Source organism: Carya illinoinensis, chromosome 8, assembly GCF_018687715.1.
Source record: "Carya illinoinensis cultivar Pawnee chromosome 8, C.illinoinensisPawnee_v1, whole genome shotgun sequence".
Lineage (NCBI taxonomy): Eukaryota > Viridiplantae > Streptophyta > Magnoliopsida > Fagales > Juglandaceae > Carya > Carya illinoinensis.
Genome location: NC_056759.1, coordinates 34229818 through 34244962, shown reverse-complemented (window position 1 = coordinate 34244962; position 15145 = coordinate 34229818). Strand labels below are relative to the sequence as shown.

At 36.3% G+C, this 15145-nt stretch overlaps 1 protein-coding gene across 1 annotated transcript; it reads left to right on the top strand.

Moving 5' to 3' along the window:
- Positions 1 to 14148: 14148 nt before the first annotated feature.
- On the top strand, positions 14149 to 14943 carry LOC122274156 (pectinesterase inhibitor 3-like). The gene has a single exon (XM_043083127.1). The coding sequence runs from the start codon at positions 14230 to 14232 to the stop codon at positions 14752 to 14754; it is 525 nt and encodes a 174-aa protein (XP_042939061.1). The 5' UTR covers positions 14149 to 14229; the 3' UTR covers positions 14755 to 14943.
- The last annotated feature ends 202 nt before the right edge of the window (positions 14944 to 15145 follow it).

Genomic DNA, 15145 nt, shown 5'->3' with positions numbered 1-15145 from the left:
CATGGATGACAGTAAAAGCAAAAATGCATAATCAAATTCATAAGTAATTAAAGCATAACTTAGCGTACAACATAGCATAATTGACATAACTTAAATTGAAACATGAACTGAACTTGACTTGACATGAACTTGATCTGAAACTTGACTTAACATGAAAAATACATACTCCATAGTTGTTGTGGTCCAATGTATAATACGTGTAAATACATACTCCACAGTTGTTGTGGTCCCATATATTCTACACAAACTTGACTTAACATGAAAAATACATAACTTAAATTGAAACATGAACTAAACTTGACTTGACATGAACTTGATCTGAAACTTGACTTAACATGAAAAATACATACTCCATAGTTGTTGTGCTCCCATGTATTCTACGTGTAAATACATACTCCATAGTTGTTGTGGCCCCCTGTATTCTACACAAACTTGACTTAACATGAAAAATACATACTCCACAGTTGTTATGGCCCCATGTATTCTACGTGTAAATACATACTCCACAATTATTGTGGTCCCATGTATTCTACACAAACTTGACTTAACATGAAAAATACATACTCCACAGTTATTGTGGCCCCATGTATTCTACGTGTAAATACATACTCCACAGTTGTTGTGGCCCCATGTATTCTATGGAAACTTATTATTTAACTGTTTAAATACATACTCCACAGTTGTTGTGGCCCCATGTATTCTACGTGTCACAATTGCTGTGTCTCACGTAGTGTATGCGTCACAATTGTTATGACCCCATACATAAGTAATCAAGATGAAACGTGACTGGAATACGAAATGACTGAACCCCTGACATAACATAACGTGACTTGAACATAACTTGAAATACATGACCAACTTGAGATAGAAACATTTCGTAACATGACATAACATATAATAGACAACATATTTAACATGACATACTTGCAACAGTAAATATTACATGACTTGACATACATGTAATAGATGGTATACTTAGCATGACGTACTTGTAAGGTACAGTAATACAGAATATATTATGTAACAGATAAAAATTGATGACAGAATAAATTCTGTATAATAGACAATTACGTGATAACTTGGCATGGCATGACATATATGATAACACACATACATACACTGTAGTTCCTTTACTTAGCACACATACACAGTAGACTGCTAGTAAGTTAAAAGCTAAGTTACCTCGATCTCCGCGTTTCTTATAAAACCTCAAGCGCGATCACGAGGAACTGTAATTAGTGATTCTAAAAGTTAGTACTAAATCACTAATAATTTGAAATATGAAAAATACTAATTTAAATAGTAAAATTTCCATTTTACTCTCTACATGTAGGAAAATGACCGTTTTACCCATAACTTAAGGATTTTGCATACTAACTCCAAAAGTCACCAAAATTTACATGCCTCATGTAAATTTTATCCTTAACTCAAATATCAATTTAGAAAAATTTAGAACTAATCACAACTATTAAAACTCCATAGGGCCGAAATTCCCATATGCTATTTCCATTGATTTTTGTTTCTAACTTGTTTTGATTAACCTTTTGATCTATGACTTATAAACATGTGATCTTCAAACCAAACCATCACATGGTTTAAAAAGATATCCTAAAACATATATAAGCTTCTAATTCAAGATCACATGGTTAACAATTAACCAAAACATGAATTTAGCCAAGAACATCCACACTTTGGCTTATCTGAATATCTCTTTGCATAAAATTTCATATCTTTGAAACTAACATCAAATATTTTCAAAATAATAATATAACATGTATATAAGATGCTTAGGATCCTCCAATAAAATTATCAAAGTCATTGGAATAGGTTTAGACCACCAAAGAGTTAAATTTTCTCAAAACAGAAACTGTTTTTCCTCTTCCAGTTTCTAAGTTTCTAAATCTAAGAAACTATTTCATCAAAACCTTTAATCATGCAAAAATCCTCAACCAATAATCATATAAACATGTTAAAAATACTCCATAAAAATTTCGGACCAATATCTATCCATTAGCTTGGTCAAAAACTCCAAACTATAACATATTTTCCAGTTTATCTCCCATAATGACCTTTCTATAGTTTATATAATATTTGACTGAACAAATAATTTTCAAATGGGACAAATAAGATATCCACGTAAACTAGACTCAAAATGGAACAATTTATATGAAGGAGACTTTATGATAAAACACTTACAAAAGCTTCGAAATGAGTGTGCAAAAGACCTCCTAAATGCTGTCCGAGAGAGAGTGTTTGATATTCTTTCAATGGAAAGTGTAAATGAAGATAATTTCGTGGGGAGGGGTGGCTGGAGATACTTATGGATGAGATATGGAAGAGATGAGACTGGAGTGAGAGTTAAGTGCAGGACTCTCTTACCCGAAGTGAGAGTTAAGTGTAGGACTCTCTTACCCGGAGTGAGAGTGGAGTGTAGGACTCTCTTACCTAATAATATCTACAAAAATCAACTCAAGATATTTTTATCCAATAATATCCAGGAAATTAGTTTAAAATATTTTTGTCTAATAATATCCACAAAATTTAGCTCAAGATATTTTTATCCAATAATATCTACAGTTTTGAACAGACGTTTCATCCGAAAATATGAAAAAGTGTTATTAAGCCATAAGACCTTAAATAACCCTCCGAGTCTAATGGCACAAACCATAATACATTTTGACACTTCTAACTATCTCCAATAATCAAAAACACACTTCTGATACCATAGTAAATAATCACACTAACTATGTAGTTAGACAAAAACCTATACGATTAATGGATTCGTGAAAGTTTATAGAGTCTTCACGAGATTCCTAAAGTCAATAGAAATTCTACAATTAAATTTCTAGCGGGTTGTTACAATCTCCCCTCCTAAAAAAAAAAGATTTCGTCCTCGAAATCGAAGTAAGTAAGAAATAACAAGTTAAGGAATAGGTGTTGCTTACCAACCTGCTGTCTATCCAGTATATATTTGCCTTTGAGATTATGTCATTCCTTGACTCTCTTACTTTAATCAACAATTATATTATACTTCTTTCCACAAGGTTTGCCAAGTTGTATCGACACACTCTCCAAACCTAAAATTTCAAGTAAATAATCTTCCGAAACTCTTCTTTAGAAAAACATAGGCGATATACTTTAAGTGTTCTTGTAAATATCATAGTTAGTAAAGAATTCATCAAAATTAAGCTGTTAACCTCTCTCTCTCTCTCTCTTTTTTATTTTTTTAACAAAATCGGTGGCCCTCTGTTTTAGACCAGACAACTCTGATCTGCATGATTTTTATAGGTCTTCTGTAGCTGTCAGGCGCCGCATAGCTATGACACTACTTTAATCTTCTGTAGTTGTCAGGCGCCGCAGCTATGATACTACATTGTTCTTCTGTAGTTGTCAAGCACCGCATAGCTATGACACTACTTTGTTCTTCTGTAGTTGTCAGGCACCGCAGTTATGATACTACATTCCTCTTGTCTCTTGTAGAGAAATGCTTCACGAGAGATGATTCATCATAATTTTCACTATAAAAGAATTATTCAGTTCATCTTCTTTCGCATCTCATCTTCTTCACTTTTCTGAAATTAGTCTGCATTCTTACTCTGCAATCTCTTTCTACTTTCTCATTTTGCAATGGCTCAACAATCTTCTCATTACCAATACATGAGGTATTCTGCACCTCGTTCACCAGTTGTTTCTGCTTCTTCCGTAGGTGCTATAATGCAATCCAATAATGATCTGACTAATAAGTCAGATAATGAACTTATCTACGAGCTTGTGAGTCTCTGTACCCGATACTCATCAGCAATTATCGCATATTCTCAGCGACTACAATCCAGGACTGGTGGGGTTGACAAACTCCACGAAAATATTGCCATCCTTCAACGGCTTCTTTTGGAGTCCAATATGAAGATAGAAGCACTAAAGCGAGATAACAGAGATTTAAAATCCTTACTTAAATCTTCTTTTCAAGTGACTACTCCTTTAGATAGGAAAGACATGCAGATTTTTGAAGAGAAAGAGCGTTTAAGGATTGAGGCAAAGAGCCTCAAATTTCTGTAATTTTGCTTCGAAATAATAAAATAAAACTTCACAAATATTCATATTTGTATTTCTATCTTCTGGTAGATGTTTTATGTGCTCCATTTTATTTCTTTCAGGAATTTTCATATATATGACATGATCCAATGACTCATATAAATATGCATTTAATCATGCATATCCAAACTCTCAGTAATCTTCAAGTTAATAAAAACCTCAAGGAGTTCTACTGGTCTAGGACTAACTTACTTCTTTATAATCGCAACAATTAGTCCTCTTTCTAGGTGGTACTTTTATAACTGACTAGTTAATAACTTAAACTTGAGACTTTCTCTCTTATGATTGTCATAACTCTTCTATCCATCGTGAGTTATCAGTTATTCTAATTCTAAATGATTTGTTCTTAATGTTCACATAAATCCTCAAGACCAAGATTTTACTCCCCATATAATAGTTTTCAAAAGAAGATCGATCTATGTATCCATAAAGATAGTACTTTGCCAGAAATCATTTATTGGCGGCATAGTAGTACTATTATCATAAATGAATCCTACTAAGGCTAAAGCTTCTCCTAATCAAATTACTCTTTCAAACACAATTTCCATTGTATTCTCAGAATCAAAACAATTCTCTAAATATGTAGAATACCATTCATCAATCCTTAATATCCTTTCTCATATTACTAAAAGGTATTCTATATCTACATTGGTATGAACAATAATACTTCTAATGAAAATTGTTACTCTTACCACTAGGGTAACAATTCAGCTTCCAAACTGAATTCTCAAGCACTACCACAATTAATGGAAACAATGACTCGTTTGAATCAAATAATGTAAAATTTACCAACCCTAATGACTTGACTTACTCCAAAATAACAATAATGCAATACTACCATTAATTGCAATCAGATCAACCTTAACTATGTTTAACCACACATAGGTCCTAGTAAAATACCAGTGACGATACCAGCTCTTGCAGTTCCTAGAGCGTCAGCATCTACGTCTCTCTGAGTGACAGCATATACTCTAATGGGTATGTGCACTTGCCGTAGTTGTGGATGTCTAAACACGTTGGTCAGCAAACATACCACCTCAACTAATCCTTCATCCATCGGGAAATTCTAATCCTCTTGATTGTTATCTCCCTTAGGATTCCGAGGTATTCTATCACGAGTCATGTGTCCCTTCTTGAAACACACGAGTATATGTATTAAAACCACATACTACCTTTCATACCTTAAGAAATTCGCCTACTGACAACTAAAATTTCAAGCCTAATGTTTGATGCATTTCCTAAGGACATGTGGATTTACTGCCCAGAGACGTATTGCTCTGATACCATCCTGTGACGCCCCTAAATTCCGTTTGGGATCGGACGGACATTTGAAGCGTCGAGATATGCAACACAAGGTTACCTGCCCCCGTTCATGACATATAAGATGTAATGTTCCTAACATGCATCTAACATTATGCAATATTCGCAGCGGATAATTTTTTTCTTTAACAATACTATGCACCAAATTGAAAATATCCCAAATGCTTAAACATACTTCATACATAAAGACCCAGTGAACAGATCATAACACTAGTCCAAAATAGTTATGATCCAAAAAGTACTAGAGATGTAACTCCATTGTACAAGTAGTAATTTACGTTAACTACTATATTAACATTGACGTCACACCGTTGCTTAGTCAACTGTGTCTAGTTGATCAGCTCCTGATTCTCCTTCAGGTCCTGTAACAAGATCTACCATTCGGGGGAATGGTAGTTGGGACTACCGAAGTGAGATTTGATTACAAATCTCAGTAAGTTAACAAAAAACTTCCACACAAACTAATAATGCATGGATGACAGTAAAAGTATAAATGCATAATCAAATTCATAAGTAATTAAAGCATAACTTAGCGTACAACATAGCATAATGACATAACTTAAATTGAAACATGAACTGAACTTGACTTGACATGAACTTGATCTGAAACTTGACTTAACATGAAAAATACATACTCCACAGTTGTTGTGGTCTCATGTATTCTACGTGTAAATACATACTCCACAGTTATTGTGGCCCCATGTATTCTACACAAACTTGACTTAATATGAAAAATACATAACTTAAATTGAAACATGAACTGAACTTGACTTGACATGAACTTGATCTGAAACTTAACTTAACATGAAAAATACATACTCCACAGTTGTTGTGGTCCCATGTATTCTACGTGTAAATACGTACTCCACAGTTGTTGTGGCCCCATGTATTCTACACAAACTTGACTTAACATGAAAAATACATACTCCACAGTTGTTGTGGCCCCATGTATTCTACGTGTAAATATATACTCTACAATTGTTGTGGCCCCATGTATTCTACACAAAATTGACTTAACATGAAAAATACATACTCCACAGTTGTTGTGGTCCCATGTATTCTACGTGTAAATACATACTCTACAGTTGTTGTGGCCCCATGTATTCTGTGGAAACTTATTCTTTAACTACTTAAATACATACTCCACAGTTGTTGTGGTCCCATGTATTCTACGTGTCACAATTGCTGTGTCTCACATAGTGTATGCGTTACAATTGCTGTGACCCCATACATAAGTAATCAAGATGAAACGTGACTGGAATACGAAATGACTGAAGCCCTGATGTAACATAACGTGACTTGAACATAACTTGAAATACATGACCAACTTGAGATAGAAACATTTCGTAATATGGCATAACATATACTAGACAACATATTTAACATGACATACTTGCAACAGTAAATATTACATGACTTGACATACATGTAATAGATGGTATACTTAGCATGACGTACTTGTAAGGTACAGTAATACATGACAGAATATATTATGTAACAGATAAAAATTGTTGACAGAATAAATTCTGTATAATAGACAATTACGTGATAACTTGGCATGACATGACATATATGATAACACACATACATACACTGTAGTTCCTTTACTTAGCACACATAAACAATAGACTGCTAGTAAGTTAAAAGTTAATTTACCTCGATCTCCACGTTTCTTATAAAACCTTAAGCGCGATCACGAGGAACTGTAATTAGTGATTCTAAAAGTTAGTACTAAATCACTAATAATTTGAAATATGGAAAATACTAATTTAAAGAGTAAAATTTCCATTTTACTCTCTACATGTAGGAAAATGACCGTTTTACCCATAACTTAAGGATTTTGCATACTAACTCCAAAAGTCACCAAAATTTACATGCCTCATGTAAATTTTATCCTTAACTCAAATATCAATTTAGAAAAATTTAGAACTAATCACAACTATTAAAACTCCATAGGGCCGAAATTCCCATATGCTATTTCCATTGATTTTTGTTTCTAACTTGTTTTGATTAACCTTTTGATCTATGACTTATAAACATGTGATCTTCAAACCAAACCATCACATGGTTTAAAAAGATATCCTAAAACATATATAAGCTTCTAATTCAAGATCACATGGTTAACAATTAACCAAAACATGAATTTAGCTAAGAACATCCACATTTTGGCTTATCTGAATATCTCTTTGCATAAAATTTTATATCTTTGAAATTAACATAAAATATCTTCATAATAATAATAAAACATGTATATAAGATGCTTAGGATCCTCCAATAAAATTATCAAAGTCATTGGAATAGGTTTAGACCACCAAAGAGTTAAACTTTCTCAAAACAGAAACTGTTTTTCCTCTTCCAATTTCTAAGTTTCTAAATCTAAGAAAATATTTCATCAAAACCTTTAATCATGCAAAAATCCTCAACCAATAATCATATACACATGTTAAAAATACTCCATAAAAGTTTCGGACCAATATCTATCCATTAGCTTGGTCAAAAACTCCAAATTATAACATATTTTCCAGTTTATCTTCCAGAATGACCTTTCTATATTTTATATAATATTTGACTAACCAAATGATTTTCAAATGGGACAAATAATATATTCACGTAAACTACACTAAAAAAGGAGCAACTTATATGAAGGAGACTTTATGATAAAATACTTACAAAAGCTTCTAAATGAGTGTGCAAAAAACCTCCTAAAAGCTGTCCGAGAGAGAGTATTTGATATTCTTTCAATGAAAAGTGTAAATGAAGATAATTTCGTGGGGAGGGGTGGCCAGAGATACTTATGGATGAGATATAGAAGAGATGAGGCTGGAGTGAGAGTTAAGTGTAGAGCTCTCTTACCCGAAGTGAGAGTTAAGTGTAGGACTCTCTTACCCGGAGTGAGAGTGGAGTGTAGGACTCTCTTACCTAATAATATCTACAAAAATCAACTCAAGATATTTTTACCCAATAATATCCACGAAATTAGCTTAAAATATTTTTATCCAATAATATCCACAAAATTAGCTTAAGATATTTTTATCCAAAATATTCACAAAATTTAGCTCAAGATATTTTTATCCAAAATATTCACAAAATTTAGCTCAAGATATTTTTATCCAATAATATCTACAGTTTTGAACAGACGTTTCGTCCAAAAATATGAAAAAGTGTTATTAAGCCATAAGACCTTAAATAACCGTCCGAGTCTAATGGCATAAACCATAATACATTTTGACACTTCTAACTATCTCCAATAATCAAAAACACACTTCTGATACCATAGTAAATAATAACACTAACTATGTAGTTAGACAAAAACCTATACGCTTAATGGATTCGTGAAAGCTTATAGAGTCTTCACGAGGCTCCTAAAGTCAATAGAAATTTCACAATTGAATTTCTAACGGGTTGTTACAAGCACCCTCCCATGCCCAGCCAGCATGTCAGCTGCACTGTTGGCGTCGCTTGATTGCCCACAGACCGAGCCCTTGGTGAATGCTAGGCCACCTCCAATCAGGCAGCGGACAATCAACGCGCGCGCGCAAGCGAGGTTGTCACACCAACGACTATACTGCACGCACACCTAGTGCGCGTGTGCAACGTGCACGAATGGGCTACGTACACACACCGCGCGCATGCATGGCCCGTGCGCAAGCACAAGGCCCATGCATGGCCAAGGTCCACGCATACTGCCATGCCACTCAACGCCCTGGCTTTGGCCAGGGCCCTGCTAACCAACACCTAGGCACCACAGCCTAGGCCATGTTGATCAACGTCTAGACCCCATCAGCCTGGGCCATGCAGACCAACACCAGGCCCCACTGGCTGGGCCATGCAGCAACCTGCCATGCTCAAGCCCACCACGGTCCAACCCAGTGACTCACGAATGGAACCCAGCCCACACAACTTGGGCCACACATGCAAGGACCATGGACGAGCCAAGGCTAGCTCGGCAGGCCAACCTAAAGACCCACGCACACAAGCAAGCAGCCCATGCTGTGGGTTCATCTAGGCCACCCATGGGCCACTGACAGCATAGGGCCTTAACCAGGAGGCGTGGATCCAGCAACCATTTATCTTTATAATTGTTTTAATTGCTTTCTTGTATAAGTAAGGTACTAGGCCATCAGTTGATCTTTATATTTGAACATTTGGACGAATTTGGCTTGTAAGCCCCCATAGACACATTTTTGCTTTGTCACTTAGGCTTTATTGAGTGAAATCCGTAAATCCTAAAGGAGAAGGCTCACCTTGTGCAATTCGTGAATCAGGATAATTTATGTTTTTCATTGTTTTCCTTTCATTAATGCATTGCTAAGGTATTTCAGCATTGTGGATTGTGTTACTGCATTGCATTTGCATTTGCTTGCTGATCATTTTGAACTGCTCGAATGGGGCATCGCATAAAGTAGCCACGAGTTGCCATTGAAGGGCATCTGGTTTGCACCAAGCCATCCTGATTAAATTTGGAGCAAAGTCAGGGACAAGTTGACAGTTACTGCCTACCACCAAAGCCACTCGCCCAGCCATTACCACCTGTCTAGCCATAGCCGCTCTCCTACTTTGTAGGGAGTAACCAACCACACCTTAAACCGCTCAGCCACCACCCACTCAGCCAGCCCACAAAAACCACCCTTAGCCACGTGTGCTTCATCATCAGAATACACACCAGTACGAGACACATGTGCCTGACTTGCTCAGCCAGCCACTTAACCGCCTTATCCCGCTCAACCGTTTTAGCCCATTTAGCCTTTGATCACTCATACGAGTTCAGCCAACACTACCCATAACCATCGCAGTCAAGCAAGTGGCAGTTCACATCGGTCATCAAGGAACAAGGAGGGGTGCAGCAGCTTGGTGTCTAGGATCTCGACCGAGGACCCTATCAGATTTGTACCAGCCTCGTACATACCCTTTGTAAAATAATGGAACTCACATTACAAAAGAATTACTTTTTCCTAATGGGACCCAAGCTTGCAGTTGCACATCTAAACTTGCATTACGCTACTTAGCTTTTGAATACAAGTTTTACATTGATCATTGATTTTATTACTAGTTCATGTATCAAACTGCAGTACATGTACACCATCCAAATCAGTTCAAAACAAGAGTCCATTGACCCTCACGCCCAAGGGCCAGAGGAAGGAGGAACAGCAAGGGATTCAGGTTTTGGTACTTGTTGAGGAAGAAAAGTTATTTCTAATAATGGTGATCCAATTTTTTGTTAAAGATTGTCTGTTAGACAAACCACATAAGTGTGAATGCAGTAACTAAAAAGCTGCTATGCACATGCACTATCCTATAGTATCATCCACCATCCTATGTTGAAGTTTTCAACTATAGCAGCTCAGCTCACCATTAGCCACCAATTACGGCTGATAGTTAGCAACATGTTTAGTGGAACTTCTCCTATAAATAGGAGAGTTTTGATATGTAAGAGATGTGGGAAAAACAGAGAGATAGTGGAAGTGAGAGAGAAATTGTTGAGTGTTTGTAATCCCATACAAATTCAGTGAATTTTGGCTCCAGTGGACATAGGCAATTTACTGAACCACTTAAATATTGTCTTGTGTGATCTTGGATAGGTTAGAGGAGCAACAATTGGTATCAAAGCTTTGGTTTGCGTTATCCAGAAATCAAGTTGATCGGAATCAACTTTTGACAACTCCAGGATGTTCCTAGCGTCAAGACAAATCCATTGTCGCAAATGGAATCGAAAAAGGAGGTCGGAGGAGCTCACAAGCGCCCTGAGAAGTAGGAGAGTGAGTCCACGTGCCTCACTCGCAGCTGGAAGTTGAGGACGACTGATGAGCACGCTCCCACGCAGCCCTACGCGCCCAAGGGTTGAAGACGCGTGAAGGACACGCTCCCTATGCGCCCTAGAGGCTCTCAGCACATGTACACCATGCTCCCACGAGCCCACCAGATGCCCTACTTAGTGTGTGTATCTCACGCGCCGGGTGATCAGCACCATCCGTTTTTTCATATCCTTGTTGGGCTTGATCTAAGCCATTTGGAGTTCGATTTCAACGATCAAATAGTGCTTTTCAACTATTTGGATCATTCTGGACTCATCCGTACGTTTAAAATTTTGAAATTCTTTGTTTAGATTTTTCTAAATCCATATGAAAGGTTCTGGAAGAGATAAGAGCTCTGGAAATGCCAGTAGCTCTGGGCGTCGGTTCACAATTTCAAATACCAAGTTCAAAGTTAAGAAGTTCGATAGAACAAGCAATTTCGGCATGTGGCAGTGCAAAGTTATGGGCGTTTTGATCCAACAAGAGTTGGATATTGCATTAGAAGAAAAACCAGATGATATTATTGAAAATGATTGGAGGAAGCTTAATATCCAAGCTTGTAGTACAATCCGGTTATGCCTTACCAAAGAACAGAAGTACTTTGTCATGAGAGAGACAAATGCAATGGAATTTTGGCAGAAATTGAAAGATAAGTTCATGAAAAAGAGCATTGAGAGCCATTTGCACTTGAAGAAAAAGCTCTTCAGATTTCAGTTTCGTGAAGATATTTCTATGTTTGAACATCTAAATTGTTCCAATCAAATTCTTGTTGATTTATTAAACTTGGATGTTGAAATCCAAGATGAAAATAAGGCTTTATTTTTATTAAATTACTTGCCTGATACATATGAGCATTTAATTACTACACTACTGTATGGGAAGAAAAATATCAGTTTTGACTATGTATCTAGTTCTTTAATTAGCAATGAGTACCACGGAAAAGATAAGCAAGTACAATTAGATACATCAAGTGAAGCATTAATAGCAAGGGGGAGACCACAGGCAAGGTATCCAGGAAAGAAGAAAGGTTTTCAATCGAAAACCTGGGCCACATCACTTGGTTCATTAGTTGGGAGAAAACTCGTCAGAGAAGAGTGTTCCTTTTGTTGCAACAAAAGACACTGGAAGAAAGATTGTCCCAAACTGAAGGGACAATATCAGTACTTATGGGTAATGACAGTGCCTGTAAGATTCAGGGAATAGGTAGCATTCACCACCTAAGTGTGAATGCAGTAACTAAACAGCTTCTATGCACATGCGCCGTCCTATATTGAAGTTTTCAATTATAGCAACTCAGCTCACCATTAGCCATCAATTACGGCTGATAGTTAGCAACATGTTTAGTGGAACTTCTCCTATAAATAGGAGAGTTATGATATGTAAGAGATGTGGGCAAAATAGAGAGATAGTGGATGTGAGAGAGAAATTATTGAGTGTTTGTAATCTCATACAAACTTAGTGAATTTTAGCTCAAGTGGACGTAGGCAATTTAATGAACCACTTAAATATCGTCTTGTGTGATTTTGGATAGGCTAGAGGTGCAACACTGTCGTCATATAGATGTGGCATGGCGGTTGTATTTGTTTTTCTTACTTTGACGTGGGCTATGGACATGATCTTTTAATGCTTGTTACTTTAGACGTCTCTTTTCTACACTAGTTTGTCTAAAAATGTATCTGGGGGGATCTTTGATATTCCCTCCACGCACCCCCATGTCTCGCAGCAACAGATTTTTGTGTTCTCAAGAATTGCATGCTTTTCTTTTTAGTAAGTTATTTTTGTATGCTCCATTATCCAACAATACAAGAGAGGAGGGAGGATCAGGAGATTGTCAATGACCTCTCCAAATATCGAAAGCTGTAGTGCAGATCTTAGTGCTGATGGTCTCTAATGGTTTCATGCAGCCGACTCTTTTTCAACGAAGAGCCAAAGAATTATACGACTGGAGTTATTATATTCCATCCCCCCACCCCCCCCCCCCCCCCCCCCCCCCCCCCTTATAACAATTCCATTTCCCGATTTATTTTTATTTTTTGTATTATAATGCTTGTTGAGATTTCTCACCCCTTGCTCTTGTACTTTATAATCTTATGAATCTAGTTCCCCCCCCCCCAACAAAAAAAAAAAAAAAAAAAAGGGAACTTCAACATCTAAGAAAATCAACCTCTAGATAGTAGCTTGTTGAAAAAACCAATGTGAGTTAGTCTCTAGAAAAACATGGGTATCAATGGGTTAAATAAATTCGTTTTGAATTTTTAGGTTAATTTTTTAACAGGTGAGTTTCTTTAAATAACAATAACTACTTTCAAATTCAACCTTCTAACAATAGATAGTATTTATCATTTTGTAATTCAAATAGTTTATTTATTTATTTATTGAGAAATTCAATTTGTAAGGGCACTCAATATCGATGCATGTGGAAGCTTGCATATGAGTTAGCATAAAAATGTATTTATTAATGTTTTGGCTTCTTTTTTTTCTTTTTTCTTTTTCTTATATGTATTATTTATTTATTATTTATTTTTTATTTTTTATTTTTTTGGCCATACACCAATTAAAAGCACATTTACATATTAATTTATTTATTTTAATCTATGCCATTGTATTCAAAGTTTTCAAGATATATAAATAATACGTGAATGCAGCAAAATCCCCTATCAATTAAAAGCAATAACTGACGTTTAAAAAGCAAAAATCCAAAAAAAACAAATCCCCTATATATCGTAAATAAACAAATCAGGAAACAAATCTCCCCTATCTTAATGCACAGATCAAACGGAATAAGCTCCTAATTAAAAATGAAACCGCTCATGCATTTCTGTCCAAACAAATCCCCCGAAGAGACCTCTTAAAACAGACAGAGAGCATACGCCTTTCTTGGGCATATCTGTCTGCGTACCCCTCTCACTCTCTCTATATATATAGACATGCTTCACAATAGTTGTGAAATGAAAATAAGATAAACAAGTTGATAGCATTCCAATTGTTTTCTTCATTTTCTCCATTAATCTTTCATCTTGAAAACATGAAGCCGAGTTTGAAGTTCTTCTTCTGTGTTCTTTTCACTCTCTGCGCAATTGATCAATTCAGAAATGTTGCAGAAGCGCAAAAAGCTGATCTTATAACCTCAGCTTGTGATGGTACTTTGTACAAGGATCTGTGCAAAAAAACCCTTCAATCTGACCCGGAGAGCCGTGGGGCTACTGATATTGGCGTGCTAGCCAAAGTTGCACTGCAGCATACATCATCCCAGGCTAAGCAAATTCAGGGCCAGCTCTCCAAACAGAAAGATACATCCCCTGCCTTTAAAGATTGCAATGCGAACTATCAAGATATAAGTGGGCGACTCCAGGAATCCCTCACGTCCTTGAAGTCTAAAAAGTATAGTGATGTATTAACATGGGTGTCTGCTGCAATGACCAATTCTGGTTCATGTGAGGATGGTTTGAAGGAAATGGGCAAAGCCTCTCCCATACTTAGCTTGAGTACGACATTCAGCCAGCTCTGCAGCATTGTCTTGGCGCTTACCAATAAACTGGCGGGGCACTAATCTTTTAGCTGCTCTCATTATTATATAATATCAATCTCTTTTGAGAGACTGATCATTATCTCATTAAACTAGCTAAGCTTTGCCCAATAAAAATTATTGGTCTGTGAAACTTTATAGTATCCTAAAGTTGGGATATTTTGCTTTGGTTTGTGTTCTAAGAAATATAATGGGTTTTCTGGACTTCAGATATGTTCAATTTCCTATGCCATGTTTTTCTTGATTCCGGATATGTCATAGCACTAGTCATTCCTAAGATTTATTACTCTCTCTCTCTCTCTCTCTCCCCTACTTTTTTTTTTTTTTTTTCACGATGGTAGTTGTCTTCAGCTGCCTTGAATAGCAGGAAATTGATTAACTTGAGGACAGGAATTAATGTAAATTCGAGGTTTCA

Excerpts from the sequence above, each read along its gene's own strand:
- LOC122274156 (XM_043083127.1), top strand. The coding sequence starts at position 14,230 with ATGAAGCCGAGTTTGAAGTTCTTCTTCTGTGTTCTTTTCACTCTCTGC.